This window comes from Phodopus roborovskii, unplaced genomic scaffold (genome assembly GCF_943737965.1).
Source record: "Phodopus roborovskii unplaced genomic scaffold, PHOROB, whole genome shotgun sequence".
Classification (NCBI taxonomy): Eukaryota; Metazoa; Chordata; class Mammalia; order Rodentia; family Cricetidae; genus Phodopus; species Phodopus roborovskii.
This window is the reverse complement of record NW_026126517.1, coordinates 32,437,080-32,456,824: the sequence shown is the minus strand read 5'-3', so window position 1 is coordinate 32,456,824 and position 19,745 is coordinate 32,437,080. Positions and strand designations below refer to the sequence as shown.

Here is a 19,745-nt window from a genome sequence, read left to right as displayed (position 1 = left end):
CTTCAGTGAGTGGCTGGCGAGCATTCTGTGCCTAGAATAGCAGACTGATATGAATAAATCTGTGATATTTGGAAGAATAAGCTACAAAAACCATATAGCTGAGACTTACTTCATTTCTTCTTAAGACTAAGGTTTAAGAATCTACACGAGCAGTTAGTATAGTCCTGACTAGTTCCTAGATCCTTGGGAAAGCTTATCCTTTGCACCTTGGTTTCCAAAAATAAAATTAATTTTTTATTTTATGGTTTTCTCTATACCTAAAATTATATGGAATTCCAACAGATTTTAGATCAAAGAATTGAGAGGAAGAACACACACACACACACACACACACACACACACACACACACACACACACGATTCTACCAGAGAACTTTTAGATCTGATAAACACTTTAAAGAAGCTGGATACAAAATCAGCAGGCAGCAATTCCTGTCCAACAACAATAAACATGCTGAGACCAAAATCAGAAAAACAACATGTACACAGTAGCTTTAAAAAGACTTTGGAATAAACCTAACCAAAGAAGTCAAAGATCTATACTATGAACACTTTAAAATTCTGAAGAAATTGAAGATGAAAGTATATTGAACGACTTCCCATACTCTTGAATCTGGAAAATTAATATTGTGAAATGGCTGTATTAACAGAAACCATCTATACATACATTGTAATCCTCCATCAAAATTCCAGTGACTTTCTTCACAGAAATAGTAAAACAATCCTAAAATTCATATGAAAGCACAGAAGACTCAGAAACAGCTACGCAATCCTGAGCAAAAAGAGTTCCACTTGGTTTCTTTTTAGCCAAACTTCTCTTGGACAACTTTCATAACTGCCTTGTGTCACTGAAACTGAGCCTCTCTTTGCCTTAATTCTGGCAATTTTGATATTATTTCCTAGCTGAAATACTGTTTCTATTAAAACACTGCCAAAATTGGAACCAAGAGAGAGAACAGTTTTACCCAGAGGGAGAAAGAAAGTATCTTTGAGTATTTGAATTAAATTATTTAACCAGCCAGGTGGTGGTGGTGGCACACACCTTTAATCCCAGCACTCAGGAACAGAGGCAGTCATATATTGTCTTATATATTGACAATTCTGTAGAACCTGGCCTGAGATCCCAGAGTTCATTCTAGAAAGCCTCACAAGGGAGGCTGCCTTCTTTGTGTTTATGTTATGACACCCTTGCAAAAAAAAAAAATGATACTTACAAATTCAGAAGTTAGCTATAGGGATAGAACGTAGGAGTAGCATGAAAACAGACCTGGTTTATATAATGTTTGGCTTCTTTCCTTCCTTCCTTCCTTCCTTCCTTCCTTCCTTCCTTCCTTCCTTCCTTCCTTCCTACAAATGAAGAAGTATTTGGTTCCCAAACCACATTACAACTTCTGGACAATGAGATTAGTACATTTGAGCCAGAATTACCACAGCAACCATTTACTGTTGTTTTTTTGTTTTGTTTTTGCTTGTTTGTTTTTTCTTTAGCCAACATGAAAGTACACTGTGGGCTTTAGAATAAAACAGACCAGAGTCAAGGCACTCCTCTGTGAAGTAACTATGAAATCTAGGTGTGTTGCTTGAAATCTCTGGACTTTGATTCCTAATACTTAAGCTGAGAACCCCAGTAAGCATTACTTTGTCAGCCTTCCCTGTGTTAGTTATTTCCTTGTTATTGTCACCAAATGCCTTGGTAGATACAACTCTCATAAGGAAAACTCAAGGGCAAGCACAGCACTTGCTCTGTTTTGTGTTTAAGTAGTTTTTAATGGTGAGATAAATAACTAATTAAATCAGGGCCATTAATTTTATATCTAAGAATTCTTTTTTCCTCTTGATTCTTAACTATATTTTTTTATTTTTCTTTTTGTTTGTATGTTTTTGTTTTTTGTTTTGTTTTGAGGCAGGGTTTCTATATTGTAGATTTGGAGCCTCTCCTGGCACTTGCTCTGTAGACCAGACTGTCCTCAAACTCACGAACATCCTCCTGCCTCTGTCTCTCAAGTGCTGGGATCAAAGGTGTGCACCACCACCGCCTGGCTATAACTATGTTCTTAAAAAATAGAAGTACTACATAAAACACTTCTAGGTAATCAAAGGGTTTCTTTAAAAAAAATACTTACATTCATGAATAGTACTTTATTTTAAACATTTCACGATGAAAAACAGTATTGTTGAAAAATTCAAAACTTGATAGATTGAAAACTTCTAGCATTAACCAAAAATATCTCTGGTGAGTTAACTTTAAAATGTAGTGATCATATAAATTATATATGACCCAATACTTTTATAGTAAATAAACACAGTAATAATCTCTTAAAGAACAAGAATGGGAAAGAGAAGAAGGTAAATGCCTCTTTTAATCTGGACAGCAGATGATTGAAATATAGCTAAAAGTTCAACTTTAAACTATCAGGGAAAATGCCAGAGGAAAACTTGTACCACCAAACCCTAAAAGGCTTAAAAGTGTGCACTGTAAACAATCTCAAAAATGAGTCTAGAAAGCAGGCTCAGTGCCCATGTCTGTAATCCCAGCTGTCAGAAGGCTGATGCAGGAGGATTGTGAGTTTGAGCCCATTGTGGGCTATACTGAACAAAAAAGAGAAGAAAGGGGAGAGACTAGGATGACAGATACAAAAAGAAGGTCCGTGTGGTGGCCTGGAAAGAGTAGGACTGGGGGCTGAAGAGATGGTTCCGTGGTTAAGAGTACCTGTACTGATCTTATAGAAGATCCAAATTTGGCTAGCCACACATACAGTTCCTGTAACTCCAGTGCTGGGGAAAGCAAATGCTGTGGCCTTTAGAGCATTTGCTCTCACGTTCATGTGCATGAGTGTGTGCATTTGTGTGTGTGAGTGTGTGCATTTGTGTGTGTCCTGTGTGTATATGCCCACACATACCTATGTGTTTTAAAATAAACCAAAAGTTAGATTTTCTGAAAGTCTGATTAAGAGACAGTTTAGAGGCTACAGAGATTATTTCAGTGATTAAGAGTGTTTACTACTCTTGAAGGGAACCCAGATTTAGTTCCCAGAACTTACACGGAAGCTCACAACCACCTATAGCTCCTGTTCTAGAGGATTCCACAATATCTTCTGGCTTCCTCAGGTACCAGAATACACACAATGCACATAATTTGTATATATTTATAAATAAATAATATTTTAAAGAGGTGGTTTTAGATGCCTTGTATGCCTGAGGTCTCGCATGCTATGTGTACATCCAAGTATTTGTCTATTCCAACCTTCACAGAAAAATTGAACCAATTATTCAGGACCTGGAGACACTAGCCAGCCATACAAAAATATGATGAATCATTAAAAACTTTCTACCAGATCAGTGACTTGGACTTGTAGGAACCTCTGCCTCCTGGGCACCATGTTACATGCTTCAGGTTTAAAGAATAAAGGATTCTGTATAGTGAAACTGACTGGCCCAAGAAAACATACTTAAAAATATGAATAGTTGGTATCTCCTCTGGGGGGGGGGGACTGAGTCTCTCTCTAATCAAGCCTATTGAAGTCTGTCACTAATCAAGCATATTGAAGTCTAGTCATACAGATTTTTACTGTTTTAGGCTATATATGCTAATTGGTTTACCTGGGCATGAATCTTTAATACGTTAAAAACAAAACAAACCCTTCATGATTAGTATGTTTAAAGAAGGCCTCCAATATGAAATATAGAGAGAACTCAGAAGAAGCAGAGGTCATGCAAGATATGAAGGGAAAATCTCCTTTAAAATGAATTCTTCTTTAAAACATGCAATTTCACAAAATTAAATATAAAACTAATAAAAGGAAAGTCATCATGGAGAAGCTGGGAAGATGGCAGATCAGTAAGGTGCTTGCCTCACGAGCATGAGGACCTGAGTTTTCATGGCAAAACACACATAAAAAGCCAGGTATCATGCATATATGCCTGTAATCCTACCAGTGGCAAGATGGGCACCAGAGACAGGCAGATCCCTGGAAGCTTATATCCAATGAGAGACCCTGTCTTAAAAGAAAGGTAGACAGTGTCTGCAGAGTGACACAATGTGACCCTGCCTGTTAAAAAAAGAACATTTTGCCATTTTGTAATAAGAAATGCAAAGTTTATACTAAGAGAGATATTTAAATTAGGTATTTTTAAGAATCAATTCTCATATGAAACAGTGTAGAAGTATGTAAACTTTAGTTCATACAAAATTTTAATATAGTTTATTTAGTACTAGCTCAGTGCCTAAGCATTTTATGTACATTAGCTCTTTTATCCCTCTCAGAAATCTATCATGTAGGCATGTTATTATCCCTGTTTTATAGATGAAAAGTTAGAATTTAAAAAAAAAAATATGTTCCCAATATCACTTGATCAATAAAGGCAAAACTGGGATTTGAACTGGCTACCTAACCTTAAGCCAACACACTTGAATGTCTCATTGCCTTGGGTAGATTTTCAGAAATTATTTGTGATTCTAGAAATGTTCCACATCATTGTCTCTTGTCTAACTTTTATGGTTTCATTGAAGCACACTCACTGTTTTTGTTTTTTATTTTTAGGTTTATGTTCCAGATGAAAATAATGCTGTTTTAGGAAGAAATACAAATAAACAAGTTTTTGAAGGACTGACAACTGGACTTCTCAGAGCCGGTGCTGTAGTTTTTAGCTGTCTGATTGCCAACCGACCAGATGGAAACAGCCGGCCAGATACACCAAAAATACCAACACAGGAAATGAAAAACAAACCCTCACAAGGTGATGCCTTTAACAGTCGAGTTCAAGACCTTATCAGGTAAAATCACCACATATCTTTTTAAAAAATTGCTTAAAAATGTTAAAATAAACTGAACTTAGGACTTTCAAGACAGCACTAGTTCTTGCAGCGTTGTCCACAAATCTTCAGTAGATGCTATCCCATCATTTGTGGAAAGAAGGAAAAGCAATGAAGAGTTCAGCTGCCAGTCTCAAATGTGCCAGAGTCCTTCAGTGTCTCAGTAGCAGCATTCCCTCCTCAGCAGTATCTGTGCACTCCCCTCAGTCACATGTGTAGTTCAGACTTAATATAGCAAGAGGCACCATTTATGGAACACTTCTTACAGGAAGATGTTGGAGTCTTTGCAGCCCTGTAAGTATACAGCTTCTAATTTAGACTAGATGAGGAAATTGTTCAGGGAAGTTAAGTGCTTTGGCCAAGGCTGTGTAATGAGTTAAAAGGAATGGAGGAGAGCTGAGGCTGGAGCTCACATCTATTTAGACTCTCTCCATATGTACACTTTCCTCCACACAAGCATTGCCGCTTCTGACACCTGTTCGGGGCCTGCCCTGCTTCCTTCAAGGTCTCCTTTGCTCCAGGGAAATTTACTCCTACTTTAGCATCTGAACTTTTTTCCCCTTGTGAATCTTGAACCAGGTAGAACGTTTAATTTCCCAGCAGGGTTCCATCTGGTGTTAATCAGTTATTGTTCCACCAGTCAGCAAGCCTTCTGTGGTCTACACTGATCTTTGGATGCCAAATCCATGCAATTTGTTGCTCTCTGAAACTTATGGTAGGTTAAGAGAGAGAAAATGACCTCTTCTGCCTTTGTTTCTTTCACAGTTCATAAGTTCCCTCTGGCTTCTTGTACTGCTTTTTGGGAACAGTTGTTTCATTCGGTATCTTCCTGTTCTTGGTTACTTCCTTCACTCACCCTTCCGTCTGCCTGCCCTCTTTCCAACTCAGTTTACTGCTGGAGAGCACCAGGCCTTTTGGGTCCACAACCATTTATCTTAGAGAAATTGTCTTCTACCCTCCCTGCCCTTTCCCTCAGTTGCTTGATCCCATTCAATTTCCTCATGTCCTTTTGGTCATTGTAGGACTTAGCCATCCCTGCTGATGAATGTCATTGTGTCCCAGCATTCTCCATTAGGCTGTCTTATGATGCTACAGCCCTGCATTCCTGTCATCCAGTTTAACCACGTGCCTTGACTGTGATGAGGCAGAAGGCCCAGCCTAATGCTTTGGGGCAATACAGTCCACCTCCTAGGATTTATGTTTCTTCACATATATTATTCCAGTTGCCAAATCCTTCCTAAAGGAAGAAGGTATTGTGGGAGAAAAAGTAGCAGTGCTCCTCTGTCAAACCAGATAACTGGTGTGGCTTTAAAAGATAATGGCAAGCACAGTACTTCAGAGCAAACCCTGACATAAGTCTCTGATACAGAACAGGCATGAATGTATCTTTTTTCAGTGTTTAAATGTTCTACTGTAAGGAGTAAGGTTTTTCCGCCCGCCGCTGGTCTTGTCCTGCCGCCACGCCAACCCCAATTAACACACAGAGACTCTGTATTTGATATTATGCTGTTGGCCAGTTACTTGTTTCTTATTGGCTAGCTCTGTCTTAAGTATTAACCCATTTCTGCTAATCTAGTATTTCCACAGGGTCTTACTGGGAGAGGCGGCTGGCAGTTCTGCCTTCTCCAGACTCTCCATCTTGACTCCTCCTTCCTCCTTCCTCTTTCCTCCTCATCTCCTAGTCCCGCCTATCTAGCTTTCCTATTGGCCAACAGTGCTTTATTCATTAACCAGTATGAGAAACATTTACAGAATGACATCTCCCATCATTCTCCTGTTTTGTTTGTTTTTTTTTTTTTTAGATGTGTCAGTGTACACAAAAAACAATATTGTAGATACTATGTTCTAACAGTTGGTAACTGTTTTTCTCTATTAATCTTGATTTTGGATTTTTTTTCTTATTGAAAAAATATGCGACGGCCAGGCGGTGGTGGAACACGCCTTTGATACCAGCACTCAGGAGGCAGAGGCAGGCGGATCTTTGTGAGTTTGAGATCAGCCTGGTCTGCAAGAGCTAGTTCCAGGACAGCCTCCAAAACAAAACAAAACAACAAAAACATGCTACAACTAGAACTACCTCCTCACCTTCATCCCTTTTACCCTACCCCATTTAAGACCTACATCATTGTATTGGAGCTGACATATATCATTTCCATGCCTGCTCTATGTGTCTGTACCAGCATGTATGATTATCATAAATAATATATTTTACTTTAAATTTTTATGACATCTTAACGTTTATGTAAATACTCTAATAGTATTTTACCAATTATTAATCGATACAATTAAATTCAGCATATTTTAATGTTGTTAATTTTACCTGTTCTGCAGTTCTGCTCTATGAATAAACCCATAATATTTGTTTACCTGTGTTCTCTTAGGAAAATAATTCCTCCTTTCATTATTCACTTAAAAAATGGAGCCTTTATCTTCATAGATATGCTGTGTATGTATGAGTTTCAAGTTCATGTATTTACAGAAGGAATTTGTGGACGATAAGATAAATGAATATTCATCTTTACCAGATTATACAACACTGTTCTCCATAGTAACTGTATAATTTTCTATTTCTGTTTTCAAAAACTAGTTCTGGTTTCCCATATCCTTGCTGTTATAATTCTCATAGGTATCAAATAGTAAGTAACTGTTGTCTTCATTTATATTGTACTTTCCTGAATGATAGAGAGCATTATTCATCACCATCCTATCAATCAGAACTTAACTGTAGAAAACAGAAACCACTGCAACAAATTTAAATTGAAAGGATTTAATATAGGAAAATAGCACCTACAAATTTGTCTGTTCTGGGTCTTCAGGAATTCCCAAAACAATAATGTAAAATGTAGGGCTATTTTATCTGTGGACATCAAGAACTACTAACTCTTTAAAAATTGAGTAAACCTAGGGACTGAAGAGATTGTTCAGTGGGTAAGAGTGCTTTTTATGAAACTAAGTTCAAATCCCCTGCATCTGTATAGAAGCTGAGTATACCCATTACATGCCTGTGACCCAAAATCTGAGGGGTAGAGACAGATAGATCCTGGGTGCTCCCTGGCCAGGCAGTGTACTTCAGGTTCAGTAAGAGACCCTGTCTCAAAACTAGGTGGGAAATGACAGTGTTTAATCACATTTATCTAATGGATCATGCACTGGGGAATGATCGAGTTTAAATCACATCTATGTATGGATAGTGTACTGGACAGTCTTTATTCCTAATTTTCCATAGTTCTAACAATTACTAAAAAGGAGTGGTTGAAGAGAGGGAGAGAGAGAGAAGAAAAGAACAACCTTTAACCAATGTGAAACCATGGTTTAAGATGACAGACCTGTTTGTCAGGAGACAGACCCAGGCAAAGCTACTCACTTGTTCTTTCCCACCCCCCTCTAACTGTGCTGGAGGTCAGTAGCACAGACCTGTAATTCAGACTGTCCATAGTAGAAGAGTAGTGAGTTGAAGGTAAGCCTAAGCTGCACTGCAGAACCCGTCGAGCTCAGAAGATAAAGGTATCTCCAGCTGTGTGTATTGATTTTCTTTTACCTAGTCAGTTGTATTACATGATGTTAGAAGAGCTGTATGCTCTTTCAGATGTCGTGTCTTTGGATACAGTGCTCTTTTCTCATTCTTTGGGTTAAATACCCATCATTTTAGAGTTCTGTTTTAATATTAGTATGCCATAGACATTTCTTATATTTACTGTTTGACTAATCTGTTTTGTTCATCTTTGAAAGTAAAGATGGTGTTCTGTTGTCATCTGACTTCCATCATTTCTTACAAGAAATCAGCCTCTACTCTAAAGATTTTGTCTTTGGCCTTCTGCAGTTGACAGTCTATTTAAATGTAGATCCTTTCTACTTGTCCTGCCCAGGGTTAGTTGAACTCCTTGAATGTATATAAATTGGTGCTTTTCTGCATAAATAGAAATTTATCCAAAAATAACCCCTGCAAAGAAAATTTCAACTATAGATGACTTTATTTGTAAATTCTGTGAAACATTTCAGAGAAAAAAATGCTACCAATTACACAGATCATCTAAGAAGAGAGAATACTTAACACTTTGCTTTATGATACCAATAGAAACACTAATAACCAAGCCTGACAAAAATACTCCTCCAAAACTCCCACATTAGTATCCCTTATGATGACTGCAGTATAGAAAATCCCTGACAAATGTTAGCAGTGAAATCCAGCAGCATATTAAAGGATAACCAGGTGTACTTTATTCTATAAATGGAGCATAGTTTTAATATTTTAACCCATATTAATTGATTACCAAGGATAATAAAAGGTCAAAGGTTTTACCTTTCTGTCAGGCTAAAATATTAGCCTGCTAAAGTTACATGGATAACAGCAAAAGATAGAAAACTCCCTAGGTTAGAGAAACAGATTTTTGTTATTCTCGGTCAGAATTTGGTTTGTTTTTGCCCAAGTTCCAAAGGAACTATGGAGGGCCAGACAAGTAGTTGCTGTAGGTGAACTGAGTTTATGTTACAGTTGAGGGAACTCCCCAAACCTACATCATCCCAGTTCTTTGTTGTGGGCTGAAACATCTGCTGAACAATTGCCTGGAAAGGAACATAGTCTTTGTTATACTTGACATCAAACAAACTTGTCCTTTGTTCTGAAGAAAACACCATCTCTAGCTTGCTGTACAGTCCATGCTAGAAAAGAGCATAGCACAAGGCCTTGGATTCAGTCTCCAGTACTAAAGGGAGAAAAACAAGTTCAGAATTAAAGCTATGAATGCATCCTCTCACAAGACATGCAGAAATCTCATACATGTGAAAAACAAATTCCTGGTGATATCCTCTCTGATCAGTTCAGTAGCTATACATATTTTCCAGAATATAAGCCATTCATATAGTTTGAATGGCCATATTGCCCAAAGCAATCTATAAATTTAGGAAAATCATCATCAAAATATCAATGGTATTCTTCACAGATCTTGAAAAGTAATTCTAAAATTCAAAAAGAACCACAAAAGACCCCAAATAGACAAAGCTGTTCAGAACAAAAAGAGGAAACTGGAGGCATCGTGACACCTGCTCAAGACACATTCAGGACCACCTTAGCAAAAACAGCATGCTTTGAGCACAAAACATGTAGACCAGTGGAAGGGGAAAAAAAGGGCCCACAAGTAAATCCATATATCTTCAAGCTAACTTTTTAACAAAGATACCAAAAATAGGCACTGGAGAAAGAACAGCATCTTTAATTAAATGGTGCTAGAAATACTGGAGATCTACAACAGAAATGGAAAAGAAATCCCTGTTTTCTAACAGAATATGGAAACCAACTTAAATTGGATCAGAGACCTTAACTAGGGCCTGAAACTCAGAATGTGCTAGAGGAATATAGAGGGAAATGACAAAGCATGGTGCAGGCAACAGTTTCCTCACTAGTGTTCCAGACACAGGAAACTTCACGTGAAGAAACCGTCAACACAGTGAGGAGATAACCTAAATTAAAGTATCTTTGCCAGTTAATCATCTAATGGCAGATTAATATCCAAAGTGCACTGAGAACCCAAATAACTAGTGTTAGGAAAGTAGCTGCATTTTAAAACAGGTGAGGTGTCTGAATAGGCACTTCTCAAAAGAAGAAACAAGTGTGTGTGAGGGTGGGGTGTACACATATGAACATGGCATTCAAAGGTCAACATTGGGAGTCTTCCTCGGTTACTCTCCATCATATTTTTTGAGAATGAGTCTCATTATTTCAGTGCATATTGTTATGGCTAGACTTCATGGCAGTGAACTCCAGGGATCTACCTGTCACCTTCCTCTGCCCTTCCTAGTGCTGGGGTTATAAACACCCAACCTTCATATGGCTGCTAGGTATCCAAACTCAGTTCTTTGTGCTTGTATGGCAGACACTTTACTGACTGAGCCATCTTCCCAGCCCCATTACTCTCACTTTTGTTTCAGCATTATCCTGAGGTTCTCAATAGCTTAATGCAGTTAAGGGGGAAACAAGTGAAATTGAGTTTATAAAGGAGAAAATAGCTGTTGCTTATAATACCATAATAGCATATGTATAAAACATGTAATCTATTAAGAAAGTAAAAGCTTCAACTAAATAAGTAAAATTTTCAGATCAACTAAATAAGTAAAATTTTCAGAGACTTTGGAGGATAAACATGCAACTTAAGTAAAACTTTGTGTTATGTAGAAGTTTGGAGCTGTGATCAGTTTTAAAATGCTTCATGTTTTTGATACTATTATAAATTGAATTTGCTGCTATACCAAAAACTGTGTATATCAATGAATAATTAGGAATTATAATTTTTAAAATAATACAATTTATGAAAGTATCTGAAAATATCAAATATCTCCAATTAAATATCAAAAGACAAGTATAAATCCTCTACAAAGCATTGCTGAGAAAATTTATGACCTAATAAATGTGAATATATTCCATTTCTATGGTTCAGAAGATTAGATATTATGAAAATATCATTTCGACTGGGGTGTTGACTAGGACTGATACAATTAAAAGAAATTTACAAGTTGCTTCTGGTATGTATATGGAAATGCCAAAACAATTTGCTAGATTTTTAGGTTTGTTCTAGAAAATATTTTGTTTGAAAATTTCACACATGAAGAAAATTTGCTTTGATAAATCCAGTTCCAGTCCTTTCCCTCTGAATTCCTTTCTCTCCACCACTGCTTTCCCTCCAACTGCATGTGGTTTTTTGTGTGTTTTTAAACCCACTAAGTCCATTTAGTGCTACAGTATATAAAACATACAAGGTATAGAAACATGTATAGACCTCAGCAGCCATCAGATGCCAGTAGCTCCTCATCTAGGGGTGGCACTCAATAAGCCTTTTTTCCCATCCATGTTGGGATTTTGGCTGGCTTGATTTCATGCAGGTGTTACGGATGTTGTCATAGCTGCTGTGAGTTCATATGTGCAAGGTGACATTATGATCTTTCCACCCCCTCTTCTGGCAGTGATCCCTGAGCCTTGCAGGAGGAGGGAGGAAGAAGGGTGACACAGATGTCCCGATGTCCCATCTGGAACATCACTCCGTGGTCTCTTAGTTTGCACATGGACTAACTGTCCCTGTATTAATCACCATCTACAGGAGAAAAGAAAAAAAAAAAAAAAAGGCTTCTCTGATGAGGGCTGATAAATGCATTAATATGTTGGTGTACAAATAAGAATTTAGCCAGACTGTGATAATGCTCACCTTTGATCCCAGCACTCAGTAGACAGAGGCAGGCAAATTTCTGTGAGTTCAAGACCAGCCTAGTCTGTAGAATGAGTTCCAGGACAGCCAGTGCAATGCAGTGAAACCCTGTCTCAAAAAACAAAACAAACAAAAAAAGGGAAAAATTTGTTACTCTGTCCATTTAGCAGAATAATAGTTTTGTTTTGCTTAACCCTGGGGCTGTAACTTCACCAGTTCCAGGGGGTTGGGCTCCAGTAAATGTTTCCAGCATGAGCTCTGTCTTTTAGAGAAGGTTTTAAATAGGGAAAGCAGTTGTTTACTTCCCTAACATTCTCACACTATTGCAGGAGTTGACATACATGCGGAGGCAAGTTGTTAACATAGCTCACAGGGTTTATTTACAGCTAAGTAAGAGTGTGGATTACTTTTCTCCCTTGGTAGCATAGAGCCTTGCAGTACTATCAAAGCTAGTTACTAGGAATGAAGCTTCTAGATCCCAACTGGCTTGATTTCTCCAAGTCCTGTGACTATGACTCCTGTATGTGGTGGTGTTACAGATTTCCTTTTTCTTATCTACAGTCCAGTCTAGTATTACACATTGAATTTACTTGCTAGATCTCTTTTGTGTTCTTTACTTTGAAATTGTTTTCATTCTTAGTCACTGTCATGATACTGACAGTTTTCAGTGGGAATGGAAAATTATTTCGTAAAACATTCCTTTTTGTTCCTGTGGTTCAGTTAAGGTTATGCATCTTTTTATTTTAAAAGTAAGAGTTTTAATGTTTATGTTCTTAATTTTCCTTTTTTAATGGAGAACCTACAGTCAGCATTAGAAGTTTAAAGTATTAACAAGAGTATCTGAGTACCATGCTCATGTGGGAGGTCCTGGGTAAACTCAGTGGACCACAAAACAAAACACAAACATATGGTAGAGGGAGGGGGATTATTGAAAGGAGAGGTTAATAAATTGTGAGGTGGTCAGTAAGACCAGAATGCTTACTCTCTACACAGCCGCGCTCCCCCACCCCCGTGTGTGTGTGTGTGTGTGTGTGTGTGTGTGTGTGTAAATTTGTCAAAGAAAAAACAGTGTATCTGGGAAGCATCATTTTGTCTGCTAAACCCCTATGTTGTGGTGAATTTGGTTCCCTAGTCCTTAAAAAAGTAATACTTGTTAGGACTGTAGACAGATGGTGGTAGGGCATACCTTTAATCCCAGCACTCAGGAGACAGAGGCAGGTAAATGTGAGTTCGAGGCCAGCCTGGTCTACAGAGCAAGTTCCAGGGCAGCCAAAGCAACAAAGAGAACCCCTGTCTTGGAGGGGGGGAAAAAAACTAGAGCTCATTACAGAATTTTTCACCTATTGTCAGATTTTTCAGACCAGGAAGAATGACCAGAGAATAGTTGATTATTTAGTGCTAAATCTAAGAATATTGGTTCTTAAGTTGCTTTATTCAAGTCTGTGTTCTGTCTGCATGTTGAGGAATACAAGACTGGAGTGGTAAGATTTATCATGGAAGATGAAGACATTGACACCTGTGCAGATTGAGACATCCTGTTCTCTCTCACCAGCTATGTGGTGAACATGGGTCTGATTGACAGACTGCATGGCTGCTTCCTCTCAGTGCAAGGCCCAGTGGATGAGAATCCCAAAATGGCCACATTTCTGCAGCATGCCGCAGGATTCTTACATGGGATGTGTTCACTATGCTTTGCTGTCACTGGAAGGTAAGACTCACGTGTTGGAGTTTTTCACTGTTGTGTAGCACTCACTCAGCTCATTCGCTATCTTTCTCTTGTCATTGGTTTTCTACATTGAGACATGGATTGCATTTTTCTGAGGGTGGGATACATACTCCTGCCAGAGTCTTGTTTTTTGGGGTTTTTTTTTTTTTGTTTTTGTTTTTTGTTTTTTGTTTTTGTTTTTGTTTTTTTATCTGATGTCATGAACATGAACTCCCTCTTCTGCTGAGATCCAGAAATACCAAGTGCTTCTCTGGCAGTCAGTGACAAAACATTTACCAAGCCAAACCAGGCCATTAGCTCAGAACAGTACAGCCTCACCTTGGTCTTGTTGCCTTCACCTCCTTCAGTTAATCTAGACTATTTTCTCTATTTTTTCCTTCTAATGAATTGTCAAAGCAAAGGAGTCATCCAACAACAGTAGCTCCCTGAAGGCACTTACATCTCACAGTTAACAAAAATGCCAGGGACCACTGTGGGCTTGAGAACCACCCTATAAGTTGTCCTCAGAAACAGTCATTCTTAGGCCAACAGGATAGCTCAGTGGTTAAAATCCACACAAGCCTGATAACCTGACTTTGATCCCCAGAACTCAGGGTTGAAGGAGAGAATGGACTCCCAAAACTTGTTCTCTGACTCCCATATTATACATTGTTGCATGCACACGCCCAGCATGCACACATAAAATTAATAAATTAAAATGTAACCATTCTCTAGAAAGGACAGGGACTCTCCTGAGCGTTTTTCTCTCTGAGCAAGAGTCGTTCACATTAGTGACTTGGTGTTGTGATCAGAAAAGGATATTATCCCTAAAGCATAGCAGAGATATTCAGTAGTTTGCTTAAAATTAAATTCTAAACAACACTTACTTGTATTTTCAGTTTTTATTGCATATTTTAAAGGTTATAAAGAAAACAAGTTATTTGAAACTTATAAAATCTAGCTTCTTAAAGAAATCTGTCCCATCTGTACCCATAGTACACAGAATGCAAGTGTTGTGTACAGTGTTTTCTGAGAAAGGCATTTCTTCTAAAATGAACATTGGTTTAGTCCATTACAAATAGGATCCCTAAACCTATCTAATCTTCCTTATTCTGACCTAGTCCCTCACCTCTGTAACATTTATAGGAAGATTAAAACTGTCTGGGACTTCAGGGAAGCAAAGATAACCTGTGTTCAGTGTCTCTAGTAGTTACTTTCTATCCAAGAATGTAGACAAAGTGCCTTTCTGAGAATAGAATTGGGAAATAGTACTACAACACTGGGGAGAGTCTGAGGGCAGGAACAGCTGTCTGGGCACTGATGCTAGTTCACAGCCACCACTGTGCCCACTTAGTTCCTACCCGGTGTTCTCTCAGACAGCAAACTCCTTCTGGTTCTTGCTCTTTATCTGTAGTGCATAGTATTCTTAGTGTGCCAGCATTTTTGTCTTCCAGCTGTGCTCATTTTGAATTTAAATGACCATCACAAAGGTAAGTATTTGTGTATGTGATTGGTGTGTAGTTTGTAGTCTTTACTTTGTGCTTACACAAATTCAGTCATCTGAGGTCTGTGGTACTTGAAAGCAATCTAAAGGCCACCCATCACCTCATTGCAATAGGGAAAGCACCTGAGCCAAACTGACTTGAATTAGGACTCAAGGGTTTTGCCTTGGTGCTTCCAGGTCTGTGCTTGACATAATATTATTCAGAAGGTTAACATGTATTTGTTTGGAAATTTTCTCATTGATATATGTGGAAAACAGGGTTCTCTTCTTTCTTTCATGTACCATCATGATCTTATCCAGCAGCACTCTCCCCTAGCATCTGCTGTGTGCCAGGTGTTAGGGACTAACAACACTGACTTGGTGGGGGGCAGAGTCTGATGTGCGGTTAAACATATAAACAAAGAGAATGTACACAGAAGGAAGGAAAACATCTCAAGAGAAGATTAAGAAACACTTCAGTAGGCTGAAGTCTAGGGTTTGGTTTGAGACTGGGTCTCACTTTGTTGCCCTTATGGCCAGAAACTCCTTATGTAGATCAGGCTGGCCTCGAACTCACAGAGATTAAAGATATACTCACCTTCACCCTGTCAGTAGGCTGTACCTTAAAGTATATTGAACAAGTAGAAGGAAAACGGAGAAGCAGACAGTATTGCTGCCGTTAGCACACCTGACAGCCCTGTTTCTCCACCTGAGGATGTTCTCTGCCTAAGGTCAGGGGGACACCTGCAGGAGGGACCCTCGAACAGAAAACTAGTGGATGATGCTCCAGCTTTCCTGTCCCTCAGCAGAACAGCTCTGAGATATGTTCACCACTGTCTTGCAGGGCTCCCAGCAATAGCGTATTCATTAATAATTCCTTATTCAGCTTTCTCACTTGCCCTACTTTCTTACGTTTACATCCATATCCTCATTTAAAGATCTGCTTCAGGGGCATCCCAAGCCGAACTGCATGAATATTTAAAACAATGTAGTGTTTTGTGTTCAGTTAGATGTCCCTGTGACCATGGAGAGTAAGGGTTCATTAACTGTGCTCCTTAAATGTTAGTTCTTATGATGCTCAAAGGAAAACAGGGACCTACTGTCACTGAATTGTTTGGGCAAGATCAAATTTCTGTTCCAGAATGAGCACTCCTGCAAATTGTAGAGATGGCTGCAGCCAAGGATGAGCAAAGAGACTTTTTCATGGTTCATGTGAAAAATATTGAGTGCCTCTAGGCCCAGTAAAAATAGAGAGGAACAAATATATTAAGCAGAGGTAGACTAAATAAGAGAGCAAAGAGCTTCCTGATATGGGAGATGAGGGAAAGAATCTAAATGAACCCCCAGGCTTCTGACTTGCAATTTTTGAGCAGTAAATGTTACAGTTTCCAAATTAGGGAAAATTAAGTAGTTTGATAAGTGATTTACTCTTGGTGGTTTCTAAGAATTCTTAATTCCCCCCAGTATAATGTCTTTGTCCAACTTCAGTTGCTTAGCAAATTTCTATTAGCAGGACTTATTGCAAAAGCAGATTATTCTGTAAGTAAGAGTAGGTCCAGGTGGTTCTGTGATATGATTTACCTAGGAAATTCTAATAGCATTTATGTGAGCTACTATTCTCAGAGTGGGAAAAGTAACCCTAACTGCTCGTGTTGTCCTCCTCCAGTCTTCCGCTACCTCCTGAACACCACAAACCAGGCAGGGAGGGAGTCTTCCATCACTCAGGTGTGCTCACATCTAGTGTTCACACACAGGTCAGGTCATTTGTGCTGTTCCCGGTCTTCTTAGAAAGTGAATTTCTAAACCATGAGCTATAGTGGCCCATTCATGTATTTTGTTATGTGCATTAGAATTTCTATGCTCCCTCACAGCCCTGTCTAAGACGTAGGACCTGTGGTTTTGCTTTATTGTAATGATTCACATAATGCATGTTTTGGCTACCAGAGACTAGCTAGAGCCAGAATGTCAAGGAAAGCTTGTCCTTAAAGCCCTTTTGTGAATAACCGGAATAAAAGACAAAGAGGAGCCACGGAGGCCTTTAAAAATTGCCTCTTGAACTGGCCGAGCCTGAGATAATTAAGCAAACTAATTGATAGCACAGGCTTTGAGTAAACACACTGCAGTCTGCCAGCAGCCTGGCCTTTGTGATAGAGATTGAGCAGGTCCACTTGTGGACTCCTCTCCTATTGTGCCCTTAATCTTCTAATTTTACCTAGGTGTTCTGAAAGACATTTTGGGTGTCAGAATTTGTGCTGTTAATCTATGCTTCAGTTTGGGAAAGGAAAAAGTGGGCCCACTGTTTCTAAGCCAGGCTTGGTTTTGAATAATGAGCATGTATTTATTTAAGTAAAAAGTGAAAATGTGATAAGAGAATTGGTTTAATTTAGGATTAGTACAGAATTTTAAAATGAAAATTGTTTACAAACTATAATTCTTACTCACTAAAACAAAACTGAACCATTTATAATAGGAGTTTCAGAAATGCTTATTTTTGGCCTTTATTGCTATCAGTTTTCCATTTTTGTTCCTAGAGGAAGTGAAAAGAAAAGGATAATTTCAGGTCTCAGAGCAGTGGCACCCTAATCCTTAATGAGCTGGGCTCAGCCTCCTTTAAAGTGTGGACTCTTCAGCAGAACTAAGAGTGTTTGTCAATCAGTCAGGTAGAGTTCTTACTCTGCAGTGACTTCCTGTCTTCATAACTGTGCCTACAGTGATGCACTAGAGGCAACAGAGGACCAAAAGTGGTGGATAGATAGTAACAAACAAATTATATAGTAACAAACAAATTATATCACGTATGTATGTATGTATGTATGTATGTATGTATGTATGTATGTTATAACCCTTGAAAAACCTTTCACTTCTTAGGGGAGAGAAGTCATGACTAATGATTGTCTAGAGAAGACATCTGAATTTAAAAATCATTGTATAAGAAGGAATTTTGTTGTTATATGTATATATGTTTTCCATTTTCATATCCAAACTACACTAACAAAATATGTTGTAACCAAAGCCTGGAAGTCTATGTCATAAAAAGACCAGGATGATTTATAATTTAGTCTATTAATTATATGGATATAAATGAGTGCTTCTCAAGTGTTTAAGGATGCTTCCAAACCATTTGTTCAAACAAAGGTAAACTTTTAATTCTGCCTCCCTACCTATCCATTCATTCACTGAACAAATATTTACGTAGCACTTGTTCCGTGCCAGGCCCTATGCTAGACTTGGGAGAAAGCAGAAATGACTCAGGACTCCTCTTTTGTCCTCAAAGACCTGTAAGTTAGGAGGAAAAAGAAGATACATATGTAAATAGCCATGCTAAAAGATGGTGAGAAAGAAATTAGAATGCAATACTTCCAAGTACTTATAGCAGGCTGTTTGGCACATGTAAATACTTACTGAATATTGGCCACTATCATCATCATCATCAAAGAGTTCAGAAGAGAAGAAGGAGAGGTCACTCTGAGTTTATAAGGGCTAGATATTTTCTAGAGTACCTAAAAATTAGTTCAGGACCAAAAAAAAAAAAAAAAATGGAAATAAAACCATATAAAGTCAAGGTAAATATAGACAGAAAAAATTGCATAAGCAAAGACATAAAAGCAGAAACCTATGAATAACAAGTACAGTATTTGAGCTGAACTTTGACACATTTGGTGGTGCTTAGACAAGGGTAAAATGTAAAAACATAAATTATTTTCTGATATTTTCTGATGTGTTGTAGAGACAATAGTGTCATTAATAGCCTTTGAGCAGAAACATGGCCTGCTAAAAACCCAATTTTGAAGCAATAACAACTACCATATGAATGATGATATATTGGAAAGAAAGAAGAAAGTGGGTATGGCCATTAGTAGTATCTAAAGCAAAAGACAAGAGGAAAGGAGAGAGAGAGAGAGAGAGAGAGAGAGAGAGAGAGAGTGTGTGTGTGTGTGTGATTTTTATCAGCCTTTGAGACATCCAGCTCCAGACCTAACCATCATTGATCATTTCTCTTTATACTCCAGGTAATCTACTGTTATATTTTGTTGATTGGAAAGAACCTTAAAATCACCCAATCTTGCAATAAGATTTAAATCTTTTAATGATCTTGCCATTTTCTATTTGGATATATCTAATGGCATAGGGTCCATTACTTGCTACGGGGTCAGTTCTACCACTGATGGGTTTCTGAGACTTACAGTGTCCCTTCACATCAGGCTACTAGCTATGCTAGTCCTGCTTGTTCCTTTCTGACATATAGACTGAACCGGTCCTGCCTTTCTCCCTAAATGTCTGTTACCTCACATTTCCTTCTGATTTTCCTCTCCTTATTTCAGTTCATTGGTATAGCAGTTGTGCAACCCAAAGTTGAGTAGCTTAGGACACTCTAGTCTCACAGATTATGTAGGTCAGGAATTCTGTCAAGGTACAGAGAAGGATGAGTTATCTTCATTGTACAATGCCATGGCCCTCAAAAGACTTGAAAACTAGAGGTCATCTGAGTTCTTACTCACATGTCTGTCAGAAAAGGCTTCTCTGGGGTAATGAAATTGCATCTTTGAAGGA

At 38.3% G+C, this 19,745-nt stretch overlaps 1 protein-coding gene across 1 annotated transcript in view; it reads left to right on the top strand.

The window, feature by feature from the left end:
• Scaper (S-phase cyclin A associated protein in the ER) overlaps positions 1 to 19,745 on the top strand; it is a 308,455-nt gene that overhangs the window by 251,041 nt on the left and 37,669 nt on the right. Inside the window, exons 25-26 of the mRNA XM_051197515.1 lie at positions 4,542 to 4,774; positions 13,559 to 13,714. Coding sequence (XP_051053472.1) covers positions 4,542 to 4,774; positions 13,559 to 13,714 — 389 coding nt within the window. The remainder of the gene's footprint in view (positions 1 to 4,541; positions 4,775 to 13,558; positions 13,715 to 19,745) is intronic.